This window comes from Natrix helvetica (genome assembly GCF_964273705.1).
Source record: "Natrix helvetica genome assembly, chromosome: 2".
Taxonomy (NCBI): Eukaryota; Metazoa; Chordata; class Lepidosauria; order Squamata; family Natricidae; genus Natrix; species Natrix helvetica.
Window position 1 is genome coordinate 108,749,486 of NC_138552.1, and position 15,385 is coordinate 108,764,870.

General features: G+C 40.6%; 1 protein-coding gene across 1 annotated transcript in view; it reads right to left on the reverse strand.

Annotated features, from left to right (window-relative positions):
• Nucleotides 1-13,539, reverse strand: part of TRPV5 (transient receptor potential cation channel subfamily V member 5) — a gene marked incomplete at its 5' end in the record, with an annotated part of 30,606 nt that extends 17,067 nt beyond the window's left edge. Inside the window, 2 exons of the mRNA XM_081944882.1 lie at nucleotides 895-992; nucleotides 13,403-13,539. Of these exons, the coding sequence (XP_081801008.1) occupies nucleotides 895-992; nucleotides 13,403-13,539 (235 nt within the window). The remainder of the gene's footprint in view (nucleotides 1-894; nucleotides 993-13,402) is intronic.
• Nucleotides 13,540-15,385: the final 1,846 nt, after the last annotated feature.

A 15,385-nucleotide genomic window follows, 5' to 3' on the forward strand; every position in this document is an offset into this window, starting at 1 on the left:
GTTATTCATGTATTTTATCTGCATTTTATCTGACTGTACACCGCCCCGAGTCCCTTTTTGGGAGAGGGGGCGATTTAGAAATCTAAATAAATAAATAAATAAATAAATAATTTTTTCTTTATGTACACTGAGAGCATATGCCCCCAAAACAAATTCCTTGTGTGTCCAATCACACTTGGCCAATAAAGTATTCATTTCATTTCATTGCAGGTTGACAGATATGTAAGTTGAGAAACATCAATCTATTGTCTGCCTTTTTAAAATGAAAGGGAAAGAGAGAAAATTTGGATTGCCTCACTTCTGGATATCTTTTAATATAAAATGTAGAGTTTTGCAAAGAAGACCAAAACAGAAGTAGGGCTCTGTAATGGCAAGGGAACTATTCCATCTTGCTATGTACTAAAAGTCAGGGCACTGTAGTTTGACTGTAAATGGTACACCATTCTTCCATCTTGGCATCTTCTCTTCTCATCCAATTGCAATAAGCATGCACCTGGGTATTCACTAGTCTTGGGTATATACTAAAGGGTTGCAAAATGTTAAGTCACAGAACATTCCTACCCTGGAATGGACTGTTGCAAATAATCTAGAAATGTTCTGCTTCAAAATATTGTTTCTGTACCAAAATGTTTCTTGATGGCTGTTTTGGACCCCACCCCCACCCCTGGTGGAGTGTTTCTCAATCTCAGCAACTTTAGGGCCTGTAGACTTCCATACCCAGAACTTCCCAGCCAGCATGTAACAACCACATAATGTGAAAGAAGAGTCACATTTCTATATACATCTGCACATATGTACTGCAGAGGATCAGTGAATGGAGAAAATAATGCATGCGATTTTAATGCAGCACTTGATAGTTCAAGAAAATCCTCTCTTCATAGTAGGTTTAATTACCTCTTTGATAAATGTCACAAGAACCATCTTCGATTAATTTCCTAAGACCCTGAACATTGTTCTCCTTGGCAGCCAAGAAAAGAGGAGATTCCCAGATCCTGCAGAAAAAAAAGCCCAATAAGAAAATTACTCTTGAGGAACAAAATAACCCATGTCAACAACAAACAGAATTTTAATGAAAAGATAGGAAAGGCATGGCCAGGAAGTATTGTATATTTGAGGAATCTGACAAAAAAAAAAAGCAAAATTAGTAATCAAACTAGGAGTATCAAGATAGCAATAGCTATATACAGCTTCACAGTGCTTTACAGCCTCTCTATAAGCAGTTTACAGAGCCAGCATATTGCCCCATCATCTATTTGTTCCCTTGGTAATGGATCTCCCCTCCCTGTGTCATCTGCCATCCTCTATACCCGTGATGGCGAACCTATGGCACGCGTGCCACAAGTGGCACACGGAGCCATTTGTCAGGGCACTCGAGGCGCTGCCCTGTCAGCTGGCCAGCGCGCATGCGCGCTCTGGCCAGCTGAGTTCACCTTTTTAAAAGCTATTTTTCGCCTTCCCCAGGCTCCAGAGGCTTTATAGGAGCCTGGGGAGGGCGAAAGAGCCTCCCCCACCCCGCCCTGGAGGCTTCAGGGACCGTCCGGAGGCTTCCCTGATGCCTTAGGAGCGCTTAAAACCACCCTCCGAGCAAACCGGAAGTGACTTCCGGGTTGCTCAGAGGGTCGTTTTAAGCCTTCCGAAGGCTTCAGGGACCATCTGGACGGCAGAGGGAGGGGGGACTCTATAGCCTTCCTGCCATGCGTCCCGCACAGGAATCCGTCCCCTCGGGGCTTTGCGTGGGCGTCGCAAGGGTTAAGCTGAAAGGGAGGGGAAGTGGGAGGGGGAAAGCGAAGGGGGCTTTGTTGTCCTCCTTCTCCTTCTCCTCCTTTCCCCCTCCGGCTCGAACGCGGCGCCGGGGCCCGGCAGGCAGCAAACAAGTTGGAACCTGCCGACCGGAGGAAGAGGGCAAGAGGCGGGTCCTGTGAACAGCGGCAGCAGCAGCAGCGGCGGCGGCAATAGTCGCAACTCGCCGGCGTGCCGCTCACGCTGGGAGACAAAGGAGGGGAAAGGCAGCAGGCAGCCGAGCTCCAAGGACGGAGCCGCCCGCGGGGCTGAGCACGATGTGGCGCGGGGCCGCCCGAGGCTGGGATGAAGGTAGCTGTGTGGCCTGCCTGGCGTGGCGCGGCTAGAGGAGGAAGAGGAGGCAGCAAGGGCGGCGCGGCCGAGGCCCGACGGACTTCCCTTCGGCCGAGCCCATCCTGGCGGCAGCAATGTGAAGGCCGGGCCCTGGCGAGCGCGCTGAGGCTGGGCGGAGCGGCACAAGGACGCCGGGCCCGAGGCGCCGTGCAGCGGAGGCGATCCGGGCCTGGGCGATGGAGATGCACGTCTCGTGCCTGTTCAGGGACCGTCCGGAGGCTTCCCTGAAGCCTTTGGAGCGCTTAAAAAGACCCTCCGAGCAACCGGGTTGCTCGGAGGGTGGTTTTAAGCATTCCGAAGGCTTCAGGGAAGCCTCCGGACGTTCCCTGAAGCCTCCGGAGGGCCTCCAGGAGGGCGGGGGAGGCTCTTTTGGCCCTCCCCAGGCTCCTATAAAGCCTCTGGAGCCTGGGGAGGGCGAAAAAAGCATGTAAAAATTTGGGGGGCGCGTTGTGCGTGCATGCGCACTGTGGGGGCGCATTGCATTATGGGTGCGGCACGCCCGCACACAATCCCCCACGTTCCCCCTACTTGTGGCACGCGAGCCAAAAAAGGTTCGCCATCGCTGCTCTATACTCTCCAAACATGGTATTATATTTTAGTAGGTACTCAAATATGAATTAAACTGTTCTGCTTTTTACATGCCTCCTCTGATAAGTTTATTTTATTAGTACAGGTAAATCCATGGACAAAACTAATATAAATAACTATCAACTTAACAAAGAAAGTTCCAACAATCCCAGTTCCTCAACATGATGATGATGATGATGATGATGATGATGATGATGATGATGATGATGATGTTAATCTTTGGTGAGATTCACAGCCTTTGGGGCTGGTTTGTAGCCTAACAGCTCAAGTCCTAACCAAGGACCTAGGAACTGTTAAGGTAACGTCGGAGGATATAAGTTGTTCCAAGTTGTTGTTGTTGTTATTGGGGCTGGTTTGTAGCCTAACAGCTCAAGTCCTAACCAAGGACCTAGGAACTGTTAAGGTAACGTTGGAGGATATAAGTTGTTCCAAGTTGTTGTTGTTGTTATTATTATTATTAACTTTATTCATTAAACATGAAACTCAGCCAACTGAACATTCAAAAATGCATTACAAATACCAGTGACTGGTGCTAATGGTTGATACGGTTTGCTGCCAGCGTCCTGCGTATCAACCAAGTACCTTCTTAAAATATAAGAAGAGTAGCGCAGTTTTTTGCAGTTCCGCTGGTGTTATTGCAGGAAGCTTCAATTTGTTGATGTATCTTGTAAAATTCTTGGACATGGTGCCAAGTGCCCCGATGACAATGGGTATCACTGTTACATGCTTCATCCATAGCTGTGTAGTTTCGATTGCCAGGTCGCGATATTTCATTATTTTTTCTAGTTCTTTTTCTTCGACTCTGGCATCTCCAGGAACAGCGATATCAATAAACTGTACACTTCGGCCCTCTACAACCGTGATATCTGGCGTGTTGTGCTCCAAATGGCGATCCGTTTGTATTCGAAAGTCCCGCAAGATCTTCACCTTCTCATTTTCAATAACTTTTTCCACTTTATGTTCCCATGACTTTCTGGATACGGGTAAATCATATTTTTTACATTGAGAATCAAGCAGGAGATTACTGACAATCAACATAACTTGAACTTTTAAAATGTTAAAACCTAGAGAGAGAGATTGGCTGTGTGTGTGTGTGTGTGTGTGTGTTGGCAAGAATACCACAAAATGCAATTCCTTCCTTGAAACCAGCTTCACTAGTGGTAATGTTTATAGAGGTTGATTTCTTACTGGTAGTTGTTATCAGTAAGGAATTCCCTCTCTGGAGAATTACTCATCTTTTCATTCCTGCAATCCCTCCTCTGTGCAAAGAGTATGAGTGATACCTGTGTATTAGGTAAGTGCATAAATACATGATAGGAAATGTTTTATTTAGAACAAAATTAAATGGGGAATAGACTGCCAAGAAAATCAGTGAGAAGACACTGATCTCGTAAGTTAAATGGCACCTGGGCAGAGCAATGTTATCATTTCATTCAAATGTATCCTTAGGAATAACTCCTAAAGTTAGCCATGAGTAACTAAGGGAAGCAATAGTAAATGATCAAGACTTTCTCCAGGTTGTGCATCTAGTATTTTCTGGGCAAGGGCTTGGGTTACACCCGCTACAGCCTCATTACCCAATTCATGTAGACCAGTTCTCTTCTCTGTCTCATTGCTTATTCATAAGTCTTTTTGTCTTTCCTCTTGCTTACTACCCATGCTCCTTCCATTTTTTTTTCTCTCCTGTATGTCAACCAAAAGCCGCTGTGATGGCCCAGGCAGGCAGTAATGGGTATGCCCCAATATAATTAGATTCCTCCAATATTTTTGGCGCTCCATTGGTTACTAGTGGGCTTCCCAATAAGATTCATGGCTTCAGGCCTGGTTATTTGACATTCCTCTCCTATCCAACTAAATCTCAGAGAGTCAAATGCAGGTCCCATCTGGGCAAGATTATCATCTGACGGACCTCAGAGGCAAGCTTTATCCAAAGTTGCTGAATTTTGGCCTATTTCATCTGTCCTTTGTTTCAGAAACTTGTATTTTTTTCCCTTTTAGTTGACACAGTAGGAAGCTGCTTTATAATATATATCATTCATGATTTATTTATATAGATTCTGTTTTTGCATGCACGTGGAAGGGTGTGTTTGTTAACTTGTTTAGTTAGCTACAGAGAGCTTGTAAGAATGGCTGGTAAACAAAGGAGAGTAAATAAACAAACAGATTCCTATTTTACCTTGGCAATGGTCAAGGACCATTTGCATCCTACATATTATGTTAAGAACCTAAAAGGAACAAATACTGCAGAGGTACAATGAAATATATTTGCTACCATATTTTAATGGTAAGTGAAGAACATTATTTAAATAATGGATTTGTTTATTCGAAAAGCAGTTTATACTTGCATTTAAAAGTATAAAAGGCTGTTTGGGAAAGGTAGCATTTCAAAAACTAGAGCTCTGAATCAAAACATGTCACTTCTTTTCGACTCCTGGTGACTTCTTGAATACAGCCAGTGAAGAAGTGTTTTGCTACCATCTTCTTCTGGAATGGTTTTTTTCCCCCACTGCCAATCTATGCATTTATTTACTAGATTCATATCCTGCCCTTTCTCCTGGAGGCAGTTTATAAAGAACATCCTTTCATTTTATTCCTACAACTGCAGGTTTTGAGGGAGGTTAGAATGCAAATGAGTGATTGACATAAAATTGTTTTGATAGTGTTCAGGATAGAACTGAATCTGGATTGCCCTACTTCTAGTCCAACATCTTAAACACTACAACCAACTAGCACAAACTGGTTGCATTTCCTACTCTCCAGTCTGTGAAAATCAAACCTTGTTTAGCTTTTTTCAGTTCAGCCACAATGAACTAGAATTGCTATCTAGAGCTGGGCAAATTAAAAGAAGAGCAAAGACTATATACAATATACTTGGCATTAAATGCTGGAATATTTCACCTTATGGTAATATGTTCTTAGAGAAAGATTTCTTCTGCATACTCCCAAGTAAGAGCCTCCTCCTGTTTAACTTTCTGGCTTATGGCCAGATAAACTCTATAAGCATCATATATAAATCAGGTGTTTGGTATATAATGTGACATTCTTCCTGGAGCAATTAAAATCACATTTCCAGATGTCAGGTGAACAAGTTCAAGAAAACAAAAGAATCAACAAGTGCACTCAGAGAATTGACAGTCTTTGATCCAGTAAAGATGCATTTAGAGCAGGGGTGTCAAACACAAGACCTGTAGACCGGATCCTGCCTACAATATGGTCGGATCCAGCCCAAAGGGTCGTCCTAGAAAATGTAAGGGGCCAGCCCGTGTCGCTTCAGCCCACTCTACCCAATGCAAAGAGGAAACATTGGGCCAGCATGGTTTGGCTCAGTCTACCCATGGCGAAGAGGAAACATGTCGGCAGTTTGAGGAGTGGTATCAAGCTGGCCACACCCACCCAGTTGACAACACCCACCCAGTCGGCCATGTCTGGCCGCCCCTGCCCCCACAAGGTTAACCACAGCCCTGATGCAGCCCTCAATGAAATTGAGTTTGACGCCCCTGATTTGGAGGAATACTTTATATAAGACTCCACAAACTTTTTCCTCTGTAAAATCTCATTTCCTAAAATATTGAGAGATAAAGAATATGTTGGGGAAAGATAGCTTAAGTATTAGAATAGGATAGAGACTCTCTGACAAACAATATTCTCACAGAGAATTTTAACTCCTTCTTGTGGACCTAATGAGCTTTAAAATATTAGACCTGTCTATTTTTTTGTGGAAGATTTGGCTACAAATCCTAATCTGGTGTTCATTTCTAGACATCCTATCAAAGATTACAATTTGTATTCAAGGCAATAATAATCTCTATGATATTGGAATAGTTATGAAAAGTGTGGAAGCAATTAAGTCTGAATTGAATAAAATAGTAGAAATAAAAACTTTCACCTTGACTCAACCTGTCACTAAGAGATTTGATTCTAACACTGAAAAGATAAATTGATGGTCCCAATTATTGAAGAATGAATTTTACAAAAGATTTATGAACAACCGATGTAGCTTTATATGCATATAGAAAGACAGTAAGATTCCCTTTTCCCTTTCTTCTTTTTCTGCTCTCTTTAAATAAAAGTGAAAACAACAACATATTCAAACTCTTAACAAATAATACCTCGTAAAATTAGAGGGAAATTCATAGATCAGAAACGGATTTATAAAACAGTGATATGCAGTAGAGTCACTTTAGTTTAGGGGTTTAGAAAATGGAAGTTGAGTTCTAGTTCTGCCTTAGGTAAGAGGTAGTTGACCTCTCAGTTCTGGGAAGGAGGTAATTTAATTGAGAAGGTGGAAAAAAGAGCTTGATCTTAAAACATATCAACTACTTTATATAGGGAAGAGGACGACCTGTATAGAGAAGAAGATTCATGTCCTCCACTGCATGGAAGGTTCTTCCTCTAAATGAAGCCACCATAACCTTATTTTAGCATTAAAAATAGTAGAGCAGTTGCACATTATACATTCAACAGGTTTCTCCTCCTAAAGCAAGTTATAACATCAAAATAGGAGCTTAGACTCCAGAGGAAGATATTTTAAAAGGTAGGAAAAAGAGAGAATGAAGGAATAGGAAAATCACAAAGGAATAGATGGATAAGTTACCAAACAAACAACTTTCAGTAGAGATTATTCAAAGTGACGGCAAGGAACTATTGTCTAGGGCTCCCCTCTTGCTCAATTATAGTCCACAATTTTGGCACATAGGCATCAGGTTATAGAAAGCCATGTTCTTATAGAAGAGTACTTTAAATCATAGCCCTGTACAAGTCATCTTAGTATTAGTATAGCTTTTATTGTCATTGTACAAAATAAATACAATGAAATTGTTTCCAAGGTGTTACCAAGAGCAGAGCTACACAATTGGGAATATTATATTATTGGAGCAGTTATTCCTAGATTGCACAATTTAAGAGGATATTTGAATATTTCTTTGCCAACCTATCATTAAAAAAAAAACCTAATTCTGAAATGTTTCCAACTAAGTACCTTCCAGACACTTTTCCTAGATACAACAGTCAGGATTCCCTAGTTGTCATGGTCATTAAGATAGTGGGAATTCTGAGAACTTTCTTTCTAACATATGCAGAGATGACCAGGATGTAATAATAGTACAGTTGGGAGTTCTACACTAAACCAAACTATGTTGTATAATTCTAAAATGAAAGAACCCATCAACATTATGTCTTTTTAGTATGTGTAATTTGCAACTCAGGAAGGAACTACATCAAGCTCCTTGTATTACATTGTCCACTCCTGCTAGCAATTTGGTCACAGGACTTCTCTGCCCTTAAAGTAAACTCTATCAAGATCTTTATTAGCCTTAGAAATAACTCTAAACAACTAAGGTGGCCCCAGAGATTCTTATCGTGTAGTATTTCAAAAGCATCTTTGAAATTAAATTGGTAACTAGTTAGAATAGCCATAAAATCTCAAATAAATCAGTGATTGCACTGATGAGTTACTAATTACAGAAACTATGGACAATTCTTGTTTGATGCTGGAATTCTTCTTCCCTTCCCCAGAGACAATCCATAACCAGACTTATGAAGAATAATTGCATCTGAAAGCCCTCTACTGCTTTAATTACCTTGTCTGGGGAAAAAATAAGATTGGTCATCTGCAAGATCTTTCAAATAAAGGCTTGGAATATCATATACTCATAGTCAAAGGCTAAGAATCTAAAAGAATCTTAAGTATGCTTGTAAACTCTTAAAATGGAATTAATTCAGCTAAAGATTTTCCCTTCCTCCCCATGTTTACAGAATACCTCAGAGAAAGCTTAGAAAGGCAGACTTCCAGGAAAGAAATAGTGAACTGAAGACAGCTCCATAAAAACTGGAGCTGACAACCATGGCGGAATGAAGAATCAGGAAGTAGACCAGCTCTTTGCAATTCCTCCCTGAACAACAAGGACTTGAAATCACTCACAACTGCTCCTTGTGAGGAGACTGCAAGATGGGAGACCCCTGGGTTTAGAACCCCAGGAGACAAGGGAATAACCACCTTGCTCAAACCATGGTCAGTGCTTTTGAAAGGCACTTGGTTCACATACTTCCTTTTCTAATCGCTTTCATAAATTGGTTGTGAATTGCTTTTTAGCTATAATTGATTGATAAGTCTAAAAATGCCTGGTGAATTTTCTTCAACCCTCAGTGGAAAAAAAAGGTTGAAATACCAGTTTAAGAGGTCAATGTGTTATTATATATTGAAAATTGGGAGTTTGTTTTGTTATAATGGAAAGATAGTACAGTTCTACATTTACTCTCTTGGACTGATATGGTATTGTTCTTTAATTATAAACAATCTCTATGCTGACATAAAGGAAAGACTGATCAACATTATTCCACGTGCTTAAGGTTTATTACTATGTTTAAAATAGATTTATAGGTTTATATATATTATATCATGTATTTATTTTGTTTTCTGTTTGTTTTTCATTTTTTATACCAGCTTGTTTTTTTCCATTTTTGTATACTATAGTAACAAGCATCTGTTTAAAAATGGGGTAACTAAAATCCAACATCATCTCATATAAAGCAATTATTTACAACTATGTATCAGTGGTGATATAGCTTGTATTGAAATGCCTATATAGAACACTGTTCATTCTAATGAATCTTGCACTAGCAGCATCTCTCAAGTAACATGATATTGCTACATATATATATCCGTGTGTGTGTGTGTGTGTGTGTGTGTGTGTGTGTGTGTGTAGCCTTAGTTGATGAGAAAAGGAATAGAAACAACTGAATTTTGAATGTCAGTACATGAAGTTTAGCAGCTCATAGTTGCGCCCATTCTGGAGATATTAATGAGAACTTTTTATAAACCCATTCTAGAACTTTATATCTAGACTCTCTGACTGGGTACCTTTCTTGAGTTGGCCTTGCATTTCCCAACATTTATTATCCTTACACATTGGGAAGTGCCACATTCGAGAGGATTGTTCTATAAAGGTAGCGCTTGCTTAGCAACCACAAGTGGGTTTGGCAACTTGGTTGTTAAGTAAAACAGTTGCTAACTGAAATTGCAACTGTGCTTATGAGATATTACTTCAGCTTTACTTTACTTTACAGACCTGAGAAGGTCATAAATGCAAGAATTACAAATGATTGCTAAACAAGGCAAAGCTTAGTAAGGCCTAAGCAAGTATAATTGTTTGCACTCTTCAAATCAAGAGAGACAAAAAACCATAAAACAGTACAGACAAAATGAGGAGTAAATAGGATATATATGTAGCCTGGTTTTGGATACCTCAGTGAAGTATATGAATCATGAAGTTTTTGCTATTTTTATACATTGCTTGCAAGTAACACTAGTTTAAATGAAATTTATTGAATCTGCAAGGCATAGGATGTATTCAGGTCATTTAACAGGGCATGGCTAACTAGTGTTAGTTAATCCTGAATTGCACCTTAAATGAGATTTCTAGTAAAAATAAATCAATTTTGGAATCCCACCACAAATAAAACAATAATATGATTAATATTTTGACTGAAATTATCTCTATTAGAAGAGGTAATGTGTGATGATTGAAAAGACCTAGATCAAAACCGCCTACCAGATATCCTTGTTTGGAAGGTTTGCAAAATTTTACTAGAGAGAAGCACACATTATATTAGAACAGAATATCTGTAGCTCAGGCTTGAAGTATACAGTTCCCTGATAGATAATAACTATAACAACGTAAGTAGCAACTTTAGCAGCTATAGATCTCACCACATCTTTCAGAAGGAAAGCAGAATTACTAGTTCAAAGAGAAATGGGATTATAATCATTTCCAAATCCACATTTTTCTATTGGGCAATATAATTACTTTCAACAGCTTTACCATATAAACACAATGTAAATATATAGTAAGAGTCACAAGTTTAAATCTCATTCCCTCAAGCGCCATCAGGTTTTATCTCCTTGTAATAATTATCACTGGAGGCCAAACTGAATTTATTGAATTCCAAATAAAAGCATCTCTCTTTTTCTAGGCAAATTCCAGACTAATCTAGCTCTAAAGATTAAAGCAGTTGAGTGTGCTTGCAATTAACCTTATAAACAATTCAAATGGAAACAAAAAGCACAAACAAATCTAAAGAGGAGGACAGTCCTATATCAAAATCCTTGTAAACTAATTCAAATACATTGTATGGGCAGGTAGTCTACATCTATAGGAAAGTAATTATTTTATTGCCCCAAGAGTGGAGTTAACTGCATACCTCTTGGCTTTGGCTTGCATTAGGCAGTTAATCCCAAACTCACAATAATACAATCCACACAGCATATTATAGTACTGTACTATATATATTGAACACTGATATGAGAGAGAGAGAGAGAGAAAGAGAGAATACATGCAGTATATCTTTGAACATGATATAGTATTTTAGAAGAGATTGTTTGCATTCGTGGCCTTTGATACTGCTTCCCTAATTCAGTAATTAAATTTGGAATCTGCTTTAGGCAGCCAATTATCCCAGTTGCACTGAAACCAAGAATATAAACTTTGCAGTTCCTATGAAGTAATGACTCCTTATTCATTGCTTAACCGATTATTATGCCTGGACATTTTTACACCTGAAAAGAAATGCAAATTTAAACTTTCACTAATTACAAAATAGTCAATTCCAAAATGATGTTATAATCCATAGGAATTATTTCAAAAGCCAAACTATACACTATACAACATTACACTGCACTAATTCTAGTATTTCTAATAGTTGTAAGCTTCACTGAGTTTTCCACAATTGTTCCCTTACCTATATATTGGATTTATGGCAATTTTTCAGCATTTAAAATCTAGTCAACATCATTCTACCCCAGCTGTAGGATAAATGGAAATTTTCAATGAAATAAATACTTTGGATGCTTTCTGTAAAATAAATAACTCTTCAATAAATCCCCTGTCTGAAAAACCCCAACAGCCTATGTACTCATAGATGATAACTCAGGTGCAATGGCCACCATATCTTTAAACAGAGATGTGGTGTCATATATTGCTTTTCTAAGGCCTGAAGCAGCCTTCCCAAACTGTGTTTTTGAATAGTGTGAGACAATTCTTTTCTAATTCTCAATTAATGTTGGCCATGAAGGACCATTAAGTTTTGGAATGGCTGAGGTAGATTTTTAATTGGTTTTATTCATATTTAAGTTTCTAACATGACTCTAAAGATACTTTCACAAGAGGTTTAAACGTGCATTTCATCTACTTTCTGAGGCGAATCCATCAAGTACATAAGATTTCATTCATATTCAATTCAAAATAAGTTTTCCTCCATCCTCTTTTTTGGCATTATATTTACACCAATCAGCTGAGGAGGAAGTGAAAAACCATAATCACGCAGTATTCTTTTATATAAATCAGTTTACTGAGGTTTGGGAACTATGCAAGACACATCCCTAGAAGAGATATGTACCTAGGTTAGGGCTGCTTTTGAATGTGTAAATAACATTTATGAAGTGCCTGTGATACCCTAAAAAAACATTACATGCAATAAATACTTTGAAATCCAAAACTGTCTACCAATTCTTTATGGATAATCACTGACATCACATAAAAACTTTGACCACAAAGCAAAGGGTCGCTCTGGCAATTACAAACTTGTTTTATAAAAATGTTGACAAACCAGTCCAGAGCTCTTTTTTTTTTAATAAGCAACAGTAAGAAAGTCATCTAAGGCAACCGATTTGGGGTAACATTAAGCAGTTATTCAGTTCTGACTTCTTTGATACAGTGACTGTAATCCAAGGTAATATGAAAGTAAGCATTAATAAGGTTTGTTTGTTTGTTTGTTTGGATTTATATGCCGCCCTTCTCCAAAAGGACTCAGGGCGGCTTACAACATTAAAAAAAGGTCAGTGGGACTTATTCCCAGACAGATGTGTATCAGATTACTCCTAAAGTATTTGTATACAGGAAAAGATTTCTGATGAAGTCCCAGCACATCATCAGGAAGAGGAAGACATTTCTGCAAAATCAACACTTGGAGACAACTTCTTCCAGGTGGCAGAAATCCTTGCGGTTGCAAACAATTTAATGTTACAAGACTCTTTCCCTGGTGTAAAAATGACCTAGCTTCGGGGATACAACTCTGCCCCTTGAGCTAGAGCAAACTGGGACCTGAGAAGGACTTATCCAGATCCAAGAAGGAAGAGCAGAAGCAGAATCCTGACTCGAACAGTTTGCAAAGAGAGGGGATGCCGAGCTCTCCCCAAGGGAACAACAAACAAAAAAAAAACCAGCCTACAAAGGAAATTTTTTAAATTATTGCTACCGTTTTTCTCCTGTGCTAGCTAGCTTTCCTGCTGCAGGACGATGCCGTGACTGAATCTTCATCCATGGAAGAGGCGCGTGCGCCTGCAAGCATCGGATCCTGCAGCCTGGAGTAAACTATCCCGCCCAACTGTTGTGGCTTAACATCAGTACTTGTGAGACAGACATTGGAATTATAGTTCATTATAAACTAAACGTGAGTCCTCTGCATGAGATGACTACAACATAAAAAGGGAAAATCACTTTTGGGTTGCCTCAACCAATTTTGCACCTAATATCACTTCCACTTTTAGGCACCCCACTTAAGTTGTATTAAGCATCGGATCCTGCAGCCTGGAGTAAACTATCCCGCCCAACTGTTCACTTGCCGGCAAAGGGCTAATTTCTGAGACGCAAAGGCGGCAGCAGCCCAATCCGAAACCCGCCTTTACCTTTTCAGATGCAGCAGGTGTATCTCGTCCCAGCTCTGCCGCCCGTCCCTGGTTTGAATAAGGAGTCGTAAGCAGCGATTCAGCCTCTTCCACAGAGCGCCCAGGCGGCCGTTGGCACCCGGCACGGGCACCCCCATGGCTCTCCTTCCGCCCTCCTGGTTGGCAGCGCGCCTGAAGCAGCAGAAGCCGCCCCCTAGACAGCAACCTGGCGCCAGAGTGTCTTGCGTTGCCCACTCGCTCAGGCTAATGGCGCTTGTCCCGAGCTGCGATGGCGACTTTCCCGGGGAAAGAAGAAAGGAGCGGCGTGCGTGCGCGCAAAAGAGCGGTCCTAGCTCCCGGTCCTCCTTTTCCACCCGTGGCGTCAGATTTTTCGCCCGAGCCACGCTTTTAGCAGCGATCCTGGGCGAGGGAAATATAGGGACAGGCGCTGGAGAAGGCGGGGCAAATCGTGACGCGCACTCCCCCCCCTCCTTTTCCAGAGTGGCCCTGGGTCGAAGAGTTCCTCTGGTCCGTTGGCACCTGGGGATCGCAAATGTCGGGGAGTGGCCTGGCTGCCCCCTCGCAGGCCCTGGAGGACATTTAGTAACCGCAGCTAAGAAGAACTTCCTAACTTTTCACAAACTGCACAGTTGGCGTGGTACTTTCTCCAGTTGCTTCCAGAATAAAAGGTTAGGCTGAATGGAGCTATAAAAATCCCAAGGATTACCAAAGTTGTCTGCCTTTTCTTTAGGCTATCTAGGTTTTTGCAGCCCAGATATGGATCCATGCTTGGGTGATCTTCAGCTTCACCTCACTCCTCTGGGTCCAAATCTTTCTGGAAGACAAATAGGGGAAGAGGGTGTGGGACCCCCCCCCTCCTCCTTCTAGAAGAATGAAATATTTGGGGGGTTATTAAAGGAAGCAGAATATTATGTTTCCCCAAAAGAGAAATGGAGAAACATGTTCTTAAAGGCAGAAATAGTTTGTGTCCATTAAGAAAGACTGGCCCAGCCTATTCGCAAACAAAACACCTTCACCTCCAGGGATAGGATTTTTACATTCCCCTCCACCCAGTTCTGAGAACAGGACTTGACCTTTAGGACATAATAGGATTAATGTACTCATTACATTGCACAACCTCTGCAGCATTTCAGAAACTGTATAAAAATCCTTGTACTCATCAAGCTAATTTTGTCAGCTGTCCCAGAACTGCATGCTCTGTTCTGCTCTTCAATAAACGGAATCCTTCTTTCCATTTTATTTCCGGCACCTTTCTCCTGGCTTGGAATTGGACCAGATTTTTCTTCCTACAGGGAGATCAAGAAAGAGAGAAAGACTACTTGCAGGAAGTTGGGAAATATTAAAAGATGCAGAATATCATATTTCCCCAAAAGAGAAATGGAGAAACATGTTCTTAAAGGCAGAAATTTGTGCCCATTAAGAAACACTGGCCCAGGAAGATCTACCTTGAGAAATGGTAGGAAGATCTACCTTGCAGGAAGATCTACCTTGAGAAATGGGAGCCAAATTCCATATGCAGCAGCAAAGCTGATGTCTCCTTTCAAGAGCAACCACTACTTCAGCCCAATAATATGCTTACGTGCTTCTCCAGGCTATTAGACCCTACAAAATATAGTCCGCTGTATGGGCTGAATTTATACATTTTTACAAAGTTAGAAGACTTCTAATCTTATTTGCAACAATTACATACACAATACTGTTTCTGCCCTCCTGAATTACATAACATCTTTCAGTCCACTTCCCAAAGGGAGAGAATGGATGAACAAGTCAGAGACAGCACTGGCTGTTTTTCATAGTTTTCCTGTTTTTGTCTAATTATTTGCTTCTTCACTGCCTATTCCTCTTTTTCAAGTTTGCATTGTACAATCTTATTTTCTCCAGATATCTGAAGCAACAAAGGGCAGCTATGAGCCATTGTCATAACACAGTTTACGATCTCAGTAATCTATGAATGGTAATAAAAAGTTTGCTTTCTCTTAGTTA